This window comes from Pteropus alecto, unplaced genomic scaffold (assembly GCF_000325575.1).
Source record: "Pteropus alecto unplaced genomic scaffold, ASM32557v1 scaffold251, whole genome shotgun sequence".
Lineage (NCBI taxonomy): Eukaryota > Metazoa > Chordata > Mammalia > Chiroptera > Pteropodidae > Pteropus > Pteropus alecto.
This window is the reverse complement of record NW_006431048.1, coordinates 2,957,834-2,969,072: the sequence shown is the minus strand read 5'-3', so window position 1 is coordinate 2,969,072 and position 11,239 is coordinate 2,957,834. Positions and strand designations below refer to the sequence as shown.

Here is an 11,239-nt window from a genome sequence, read left to right as displayed (position 1 = left end):
GGTAAAGCGAGTAGCACGTACAGTCTCAAAGAGGGAAGAGGCTAAGATGACTCCCAGATGTCTTGTTTAGGCAACATTTGAATGATAACATTCCAATTAAACTGGGACTACAGGAGGAAAAATACATTTGAGAGTAGAAACTGAGTTCATTTTGGACATGCTTTTTTGGAGTTGGTAGTGGGACATTCAAATAATTATATTTTAGAAGATATTTAAGTCTGCTTCAGGAAAGGATCTGACCTAAAGATCTAGTTAGTAGTCATCTATTTAAATAGTAGTGAAATGAAAAAGAGGCCTATGACAACCAAGTGCAAGCCTTCACTCTTGACTGGTCTCTAGATTAGATAGAGGAAAAAATACCAGGAAGGACATTTGGGTCAATTGTGGAAACTTAAATAGAGACTTTACATTAAATAATACCACACTGATCTTAAATTTCTTGGGTGTAATAAAGGGATTGTGATAATATATGATTAGAAAAAACATTGAATAATTTTGGAATATACTGTCACAAGACTTATAATTTCACTTTCAAATGATTCATTTAATAGAGAAATAAGAAAGGTAGGTATAGATACAGGTGACTATTAATTGTATTTTTTTAAAACCTTTCTGTAAGTTTGCATTTTTCAACATAAAATGTTGTGTAGTGGCGGGGATGGGGAGCACTGCAGAAGGAATGCAGTTAGGGGATGGGGAGCACTGCAGAAGGGATGCAGTTAGCATTAATAGGATGCTAGGTGGAGGGCCAGGGGAGGGAGGCAGCAATTGGGGGGATCGTCTTATGAACAATATTAGATGTCTAACCAACGTACTGTATACTTGAAACTAATTTAAATAAATAAATTTTTTTAAAAAAATTGATGGACAAGGTAGAAAAATCCTTTGCATCAGTTGTGGTGACATTTCGTGAAAAAAAAATGTTGTGTGGTAGGGGAAAAGGGAATACAGATGAAAAACAATGTAATAATAGATCTCTAGATACAGATATAAAATGATCTCCTTTTTCTCCTAATAGGTAGAAAAAGATGTAAATCAGTATGAAGGGTATACTGTCATTTATATAGAAATAATTTGAAATGAATAATAAATAATATATAAATATATACATATAATACACACACACACACACTAGCATATGCATATAATCTCTCTAGGATATACCAGTGGTTTACTCTAGGGAGAAGTTAGAAAAAAATTACTTTGTGTAAAAATTATAGGCTCTGAAATTTACCATGTGTACTGTACATTTTACTGTGTATGTACATGTATCAATTTTTTTTTTAAAGACCATTATGAAAATATCCAAGGATAAGGTATAGAGTTAGAAGAATATAAAGCCAAGGACAGAACAATGGAGAATGGCCACTATTTAAAGGACAGGTGGAGAAAGAAAGTTTACCAATAAACTGAGGAATGAGAAGAGAAAGAAAAGAAATATAGCAGAAGAAAATTGTTTCATGGAAATGAAGGGATGAGAGAATGTCAAGAAAAACTATGTAATACAGCAAACAGTGGTGATTTATTTTACTTCTAAGTTTTCTAAAATAAACATTTTTTAAATTACAAAGTAATTTTAAAAGGAAGAAATGAACAGTATGTGAGATGGGGCAGAAAGGGCACACAGGACAAGGCCTCGAGGATGGGTGCAATATTTGACAATCAGAAGGTTACTGGTGAGCTTAAAGATAGCTATTTGAAAAAACTATGAAGGCAGAAAAGAGATGACAGGAGACTAAGAGAACAGAGGTAAGAGAGTAGAGACAAGAAACATGGTCTACTCCTTCAAAAACTCAGAATAGAACATACATCAAGAGGTTCTTTCAGAGTTTTTGTGTTTTAAAGATTGGCAAGCCTGCCGATAAGCTGAGAGAAAAGAGCCAGTAGAGAGGAAGCAGATGAAATGTAGGTGAGGGAATAGCCAGAGGTTGGGGAAAGGTTGGGCAGAGGTTCAGAAAGGGGACAGAAGTTGGAGGTGGGACAGGACAGAGCGATGACAGTAGGGGTGGAGTGGTGCAGGGAAGGAGGGGGCAGAGGTCAGGAGTTCAAATAAAAAAGTTTAAAACATCACATTCACTTTTGAGGAATGACAGAGTACCAAAATATTGCTTTGAAAACTAACAAAGGGAAAAAATTTTAAGGTGAGAATGAAGAGGTAAGCAGAGGCTTATGTAATAGCCACACAATGTATTAAGATACTATTAAAATGTTTGTTATAATTAAGCTATACTCATTTTTTAATCAAGTGAAAAAAGGCTACAAAATTATATAATAGCTATGTATACATGTAAATTTGTATATATGTATGTATCTATGTATATGTATATATAAAATACAGAGAAAATGTGGAGATGATTTTTATTTTCTTCTTTATGCATTTCCCCCCAATTCTTTAACAATGAGCACAGAATCAGGAAAAATACTTTTATTTCTTTTGAAAGCAAGCAAGCACTGCTTAAAATATTAGCATAGATATTATACCACTAAATAAATCAAAAACTTCCACTGAGCTTTAACAGGTATGTGATTTCTTTAACAGATGCATGAGAAATAAAGAACTCAAGAAATAAAAGCAAGTTAATTACTTCTGCTTTGTAGTAGCTATTACAAACAATTTTAGAATCAAAAAGTCTTAGAACATTTGTCCTGAACTGGTCCTCGAGCCTATGTAGTCTAAAACCTGCAACTTGCAGAACAGGAAAATAAGATCCAAAAAGGTAAAGTAATCCATCCCAGGTATCCTAACTTCCATGCCAGCATTTCCACTGCTGTATCAGAAAACTCAATGTTTTCCCTAATGCAACACATGCAAATTACATCTAGGTTGGCATAAGCCTAATTAATATCATTGTTTCAAGGTTGATCCTTAAAGGAAAACAGGTAATATAAACCGAATGTGATAAAAGCTTATGCATTCATGAGGTGCCAACTCACAATAAACTTATTAACATCTCTAAACTCAGAACAAAGTTAGCAAATGAGTGAAAATATAATCTAATTTACACATTATTGTGAACACCAAATCAAATTACCAACTTAAAAAAAAAACTGTACTCATTCTAAACTTCCCCAGTCTAAACTTAGATACCAAAGAAACCTTCAATGCTACATAATTTTAATAAATCCCTTGTTATCACCCTAAGAGGCAGTTATTAATCTAGAAGAAACAAACTTGTGCTGAATTTTCAAACAACATTAACAATATAGAGAAATATTAATTCATGTGGGTTCTCAAATTTAAATGTGCTTCAGGCACCAAGTTACATACAAGAAGATAAATGTGGCAATCATTTTTAGCGTTTGAAAGAGCGTTTAGAATTCATGGCCTTAAAGAAGTAAACTTTAAATTGATATATTGCTCATACTCAGGAAATATACTACACATTTTCAGCTAGATGTAAAAATATGATCCCCAACTAAATCCTTTGCTCTTAAATCAAGTATTAAAGAAATACTGAGATCACTTAATCTGGGTTCTGCCTCTCTGCTTCCTCTATCACCACTATGATCTGAATGACTCCACTACAGGTAACTTCAAAACAGATAAAGGTGTAAGTCCCATGTCCTGGATTTTCATTCACATCTACATAGCAAACTACCTCAAAAATATCTACTTTACTGACCAAAAATTATCTATCACGACTCCAGAGATTATTCCTGACACAAAATATAACAAACCAGAGAAAACACTAAGAGTATGTCTTAAGTTCAATGGCTTAGGTGGAAACAAAAAGAACCTTTTACCCAAGTCATGAACAATGACAAAATAGGATCTAATGAGGGAGAATTAAAAGTGAGAGACCTCAGGTCCCCAATTTTGCACGTATTTTTCTTTCAGGTTGATTCAGACTATAAAAGATGTACTTGTTGAAATTAATCTGGTTTGCACCCCTAATCCAGTATACTTATCACAGTGACCTCTGCATTCTGACATTTCATTTTCTCCTTTTCTTTGCCTATCATCCATTTTATCTTTTAGGACATGATCCTTAGAAGGCAGATATTTCCAACACTACATAGTACTCTCTCATTATTCTTATAACAAGACAAAGAAAAATATTTCCAAGCACCAGTTACTTACTAGAACATTTTTTTCTACATAGATATAAAATCTCCAAAAACTAGAGTAACGGGAGTCTCTACTTTTAGTCTAGTGAATTTCCAAAAGCGGTGATTCTCATTTAGATGAGAGAATCAGAATTTGTTGGAAAATCTTTTAAAACTACCTGTGACTGCATTTCTCCCAAGCTTGCACGCTATTGTTTCCTCGCTCTTCTGAGCACCTTGTTTCAGGAACCTTAACTATTGATGAGTGTATGCTGAATATGTCAGATGGGTTACAGCAAGACAAAGATTTAAAAACAATGCTAAGGGAACATATGCAACCAGTTGTCCCGAGTTTCCAGATAGCTAAAAATCCCAAATGGACCAATTTACAGTTCCTTGGATCAAGTAAGAAAGAAACATTGTTGGAGTAAATTTAGTCTAGGGCAACAGTGAAAAAGAAAGATTCCATGTCAACCATCAGAGAGACACATCTTCAAAGATACAAGCATCCAGAGAGTCCCCAAATTATAAATGACCTACTAATAAAAAAGACCACTCTAACCTTTTCCCTATCCGTAATTACCCCATGACTGGTACAATTTTAAGAAACTGTTTAAAACAGAAAACCTTCAAGCTTCTAGGGAAACTGCTGACTCTAAGATAAAGACAAAAAGAAGCTACAAAAACCCAGGAAAAATGCTCAGCATTCCCTAGCCTTTCAATATTTACCTTTACTCTGCCTAAAATTGTGTTACTTGAAAATCTACCTATTAAGCTGGGTTAATAAAAGTTGGTTTTTTTTTCCTGCTTACATAACAAGTGCTAATAAATATTCATTTTTATTATTTAAAATCTAAATAGGTAATATATTTATATGATTCAAAAATAAAAATAACATATAAGAAGGTATATATTGTTAAGTCTTGTTTTTAGTCTGCTTCCCATCTGTCCAGTTTCCACTACCTTTATTCGTTTCTTATCTTTCCAGAGTTTCTTTATGAAAATTAACATACTTTGTTATTTTCCCAGGTCATCTTTGGTGAGAGTAGTTGGGGACTGGTGGGTGCAAGGTCAGAGGACCTTGTCTGTCGATCTCTCACTGGCTTCCTCAAAATGATCACTGTTCTCAGAGGACACAAAATTGTGCATCTGACCTTGAAACATGAATCAGATTCCTGAACCTGAGCTCTATTCTGGCTGGGGTTCTGAGGTCCCTTTCTGGCCTGTGTGAATGGGAAGGTGCAGCCCCTCCAGGAAAAGAGAAAGCTTCATCTACTGTTTCCTAAGAGCTAACTGAACTTAACCTAAGTGGAGCCACACCTAAGGAAATATCGAAGTTGGAAGAACTCTCTTCCCTTTCCAGTCTTTGTTTTAATGTGGGGTGTGTGTGTGTTAAATTAATAGACTTTTATCTATAGATCAGTTTTAGGTTTACAGATAATTAAGCAGTACAGAGTGCCCATATACCTGTTCTTTCCCCTGCACAGTTTCCTCTATTATGAACATCCTGCATTAATGTGGTACATTTGTTACAATTGATGTACCAATAGTGACACATTATTAACTAAAACCTATAGTTTACATTAGGGTTCACTCTTTGTATTCTACATTCTATAATTTTTGAGAAATGTATAATGACTTCACCACCATTACAGTAACATACGGAATAATTTCACTGCCCTAAAAATCCCATGCTCCAACTATTCAACCCTTCATCCTCCCTCCAAACCCCTGGCAACCACTAATCTTTTTACTATCGCTATAGTTTTGCTTTTTCCAGAATGTCATATAGATGTAATCATATAGTAAGTAGTTTTTTCAGATTGGCTTCTTTCATTAAGCAATATGAAGTTAAGATTTGGCCATGTCTTCTCTTTGGTTTGATAGCTCATTTCTTTTCATTACTGAATAATATTCCGTTGTACAGGCTGCCAGTTTGTTTATCCATTCACCTTTTGAAGGACATTTTAGTTACTTCTAGTTTTTTGAAATTATGAATAAAGCTGAGATAAACATTCATGTGCAGGTTTTTGTGTGGATGTAAGTTTTCTGCTCATTTGGGTAAATACACCTAGGAGCATGATTGATGGATCTTATGGTTATGTTTAGCTTTGTGAGAAACAGCCGCACTATCTTCCAAAGTGACTGTCTCATTTTGCGTTCCCGCCAGCAATGAATGAAGAGTTACAATTGTTCCAAATCTTCATCAGCATTTAACATTGTCATTTCTTTGGATTTCACCATCCTAATAGATCTTTAGCGATATCTTATTGTTTTAATTTGCAATTCTTTAATGACATATGATGTTGAGTATCTTTTCATATGCTTGTCTCCTGGACATCGACTTTGGTGAGGTGTCTGTTCAGTTCTTTTGCTCATTTTTTTTTATTGAATTTTGAGTTCTTTGTACATTTTAGACACATGTGCTTTGTCAGATGTGTTCTGCAAATATTTTCTCCTAGTCTGCAGCTTATCTTTTCATTCTCTTAATGTCCTTCGCAGAGCAGAGGTTTTTAAATTAAGTCCAATTTACCAATTTTTCCTTTCATGGATCATGCTTTTGGTACTGTATCTAAAAATTCATCGCCAGACCCAAGGTTATCTTGGTCTTCTGTTACTTTTCATAAGTTTTATATTTTTTGTTTTTCATTTAGGTCTGTAATCTATTTTGAGTTAACTTTTTTGGTTAAAGGTGTAAGATCTATGTCTAGATTCATTTTTCTGAATGTCTAGATTCATTTTCTTGTTCTAGCACCATTTGTTGAAAAAAATATCCTTTTTCTACTGAATTAGTTTTGCTCTTTTGTCAAAAATCAATTGACTATATTCTAAAGGTATATTTCTCGGCTCTTTATTCTGTTCCATTGATCTATTTGCCTACTGTTTTGCCAGTACCACACTGTCTTAATTATTATAGCTTAATATTAAGTCTTGGAGTTGGGTAGTGTGTCCTCTTCTTTTTTCTTCAATATTGCATTGGCTATTCTAGGTCTTTTGCCACTCCGTATACACTTTAGAATCATTTTATCAATATCCATAAAATAACTTGCTGGGACTTTGATTGGAATTGTGTTGAATCTATAGATTAAGTTGGGAAAAACCCGTATCTTAACAATATTGCATCTTCCTATCCATGAACATGGAATATCTCTGTTTATTTAGATTTCTTTGATTTCTTTTATCAGGGTTTTATACTTTTTTTTATATAGATCTTGTACATACTTTGTTAGGTTTATTCTTAAGTGCCTCAATTTTGAGGATGCCAATATAAATGATAGTTATTTTAATTTCAAATTTCAATTGTTCCTTGCTGATATATAGGAAAGCAATTGACTTTTATGTATTAACTTTGAATTCTGTGACCTTACTAATAATCACTTGAGTGCCAGTACTTGATTTTTGGGATTTTCTATACAGATAATCATACTATCTGTGTATAAAAACAGTTGTATTTCTTCTTTCCCAATCTCTATACCATCTGCTTTCTTTTCTTGTTTTATTACATTACTAGCTCTTCCAGTAAAATGCTTAATAGGAATGATGAGAGGTGACATCCTTGTCTTGTGCCTGATCTTAGGGAGAAAGCATCTAGTTTCTCATCAAATATGATATTAGCTGTAGGGTTTCTTTAGATGTTCTTTACCAAGTTAAAGAAGTTCCCCTTTATTTCTAGTTTCCTGTGAGTTCATGAATAGATGCTGAATTTTGTCAAATGTTTTTTCTGCAACTACTGATGTGATCATATTATTTTTCTTCTTTATAATGTGATGGATTATATTTATTGATTTTCAAATGCTGAACCAGCTTTGCACACCTAGAATTAATCCCACTTGGTTGTGGTATATAATTATTTTTATACATCATTGGATTTAATTTGGTAATACTTTGTTGGGGTTTTTTGCATCAATGTTCATGAGAGACACTGGCCTATAACATCTTTTTAAAATGTAAATGTTCTGAGAACTCTCAGCACTATCAGTCAGTTACATGTAAGTGGGATTTAGTTTAATCAGAGTAGAGGCATACCTCAGAGATACTGGGGGTTTGGTTCCAGACCACCTCAACAAAGTATCATAGTAAAACATGTTGTAATCTTTTTGCTTTCAATTTGTAAACTCCCAACATCTGTGAAATATAATAAAATGAGGTATGCCTGTATTGTCTGAAACCTAAAAAACAACTGCGATGAAGCAAAGACATTACTGATCAGAGGGAGAACATGAAACTCTTAGGAATTAAGGCAGGCATTAAATAGGTAGAGTAGGTCAAATGCATGAAATGCTGTAGTTTACACTACTTTCCTTAGTTTTGAGGTTTGTAAATAAGAAGAGGGAGAAGGAAAGAATCAGTCCAAGAAGAGAAAGAATAGGAATATCTGAGTGCCTGAAAGAAATAATTTCCTTTAATATTTTTTGGATATATAACAGCACTGTCTGAGTTTTAAGTTAGAAGTAATGTGGTCTGAGCCTCAGGTTCCACAACTTATGCAGTCTTCTGAGTTAGGAATGGTAAGGTTGTGTGGCATAAAAGTTTTTCTCTACCCAGGTCTGCTCACTTCCCTTATTTATTAATTTGCTAATTTCAAACAATCAGATAATTTTTTAACCAGAGAATTTTAACCTTCGAGTACCACCTTCACAATTTTTGCCAATTCTAAATACTAATTACACCATTATTTATGTAATAAATTTCATAAAGTTGATCTTTTGTTAAAATTATTTTGAAAGGAAAGTTTTATATCTCTATCAATATGAACTAGTATCCCTTACCATAGATATTATATATTAATATATATTAAATACATAATTCTTAAAATTAAAAATCTTCACCACTCTATCATCTAAAGTCATCTATTGTGTAACCACTGATAAATGTGTCCCATACATTGAGAAATACTCATCAAATCCACCCCTTGTCCTTCATTTGATGAGCAATAAAACTGAGGACCAGAAAGTAAGGAGAGGCTACTCAAAGTCACAGAGTTAATCAGTAACTGAGCGGAAGCCAACCTTCTCTCTTTCTTCCACAAACAAAAATCAACTCTTCATACACCTAACACTAATATTCTTTCCACTACATCAAATTAAAAAAAAAAAGGAAAAGAGTTTCTTATTTATTAGTTTTTTTTCAATTGGCAGTCTCCAAATTGCCTTTGTTTCTTTTTGGCACATTGACTAACTGGATCTAAATTAAACTCCTACTGGAATAAAGCTAACCTGGCTAGGGAAGAGGAACAAGAACGAGAACACCAAGGGACAACAGCCAGTGGTCCTGTGCCTTAAAGGGAAGGGGGGGCTTTACCTGCAGGCCCAGGATGTTTGGAAGAGGAATTGAGAAGTCATGAGATGCTCTTCCCCACGTCATAATTGAGGGACAGCTCAGCTGCCTGGAACCTGTGATACCCTCTGCTACTGGCTTCATACAGCTGAGGACATTCAGAGGGTACTCCGAATTGTACTCTGAGTGTTCCTCAAAGTAACAGCAATTTAAAAAGAGAATATAAGGTGTGTTGAATGAGTTTGTATGAGTTTAATGCTGACCTCAAAAAAGAACTAATTTACAGTATGGAAGTGTCAAAAAGTCTTCAGAGAAAGTGAGTAGAAACAAAGGGGAAAAAAGCTATAGTCTGAAATGTGCTAAACTTTAAGAAAAGTTTAAAAAATTTTACAAAAATAATAAGAGAAAAAGTTAATATATTCTGATAGCCACAGTCTCTGGAAGAAACTCCACTGAAAACTAAATAGTTGGCAATACCTGAAGAAATCAGTGGTTTCACAGGTAGGCACCAACAAAAAAGGAAAAAGTAGCTAACTAGGATTACACAGAGGTGGGACAAAAACCTGCCCAAGAATGTCCTCTTCTTTCTTCCATTCCTCTCTGTTTACTTAGATCCTTCCAAGTCCAGCTTACCCCTCCTCCACAAAGCCTCCTTTTCCTATCCTGACTCACAATGACCGCTCCTCTTCTATACTCTGTGTCCTTGGCAATTATTTGTACATTTCTTTGCCACTCTGATTCAACTCTAGGCTCTGAGACTGCAGGGCCCATGTCACACATATCTTAGTGTCCCCAGAGAACCCATAAACAGTGCCTCCTACAGAGTAGATAATAAATAAATATGTGCTAATTGAGTCAAAGAAACCAGCTAGAAATCAGTGGGGTCTATTTTTTTTTTTGAAATCAGTGTTTTTAGAGGAAGGGGTGACTAAGGCAGGTATAAAGAATACAGAATCTGAGCATACATTGTAAGTTGTACTAATATCTAAATCAATTCAAATCAATTGTGTAACAAGTAAAATCAATAGTCACAGTCACTTGAAATTACAAAAATAGTACAGTACCTGCAGGAGACTTTCTATGGCGTGAAAGCCTCTAATTAAATTCAGAGCTCCACATAAAAGACTAAGGATAAATGCCACAATTCCTGACAGTGTGGCTGGTTCCAGTCGCTGGTGACCTGAAAAATAAAAGAAATGGTTAGAAATGAACATCAATATCTCATACCAATATCTAAACTTATGTAAAATAAAATTCACTGCTCAATTTAAATATATAGATGAATCTTCATAAAATTATCTAATGATTTATCTTAGTAATTAACTTTTTAAATGCAAAATGTCTGACAACATGACAGCTTCACTCCCCTGAACTCTAGTTAACTTATTTTTCTCTACATTTTTAACAAAGACATCTAACTTGCATTTGGGTTATATACTGCTAAGGAGTTCTCGCATCTGGCAGTAAATCATGTAGAAAAAACCTTACTGCCTAAATATGTCTACCATTTGCAAGCAGTTGCAAATATTCGCCAAGGTGACTTTGCTTGGAAATTCACTGCATAATTCCTACTTTTCCTGAAAATGCTTAGAAAACATTTTTAAGGACCAATATAGTTTGCTTTTAAGCAAAACTCTCCCTTATTTAGGTTCCAGGGCTATAAATACCAGAGGATATATATGAAAGCTCATATATACGGCTGACCCTTGAACATGGGTCAAAATCCACTTACATATGGATTTTTTCCAATAAATACTTACAGTACTTTAAATGCCTTTTCCTATGATTTTCTCAATAACATATTTTTCTAGCTTACTTTATTGTAAGAATACAGTATATAATACATACAAAAATATGTTTTAATTGACTGTTTATGTTATCAGTAAGGCTTCCGGTCAACAGTAGGCTATTAGTA

At 34.1% G+C, this 11,239-nt stretch overlaps 1 protein-coding gene across 1 annotated transcript in view; it reads right to left on the bottom strand.

Annotated features, from left to right (window-relative positions):
• Positions 1 to 11,239, bottom strand: part of SEC22A (SEC22 homolog A, vesicle trafficking protein) — a 56,817-nt gene that overhangs the window by 12,543 nt on the left and 33,035 nt on the right. The window contains exon 5 of the mRNA XM_006905572.3: positions 10,389 to 10,504. Within this exon, the coding sequence (XP_006905634.1) occupies positions 10,389 to 10,504 (116 nt within the window). The remainder of the gene's footprint in view (positions 1 to 10,388; positions 10,505 to 11,239) is intronic.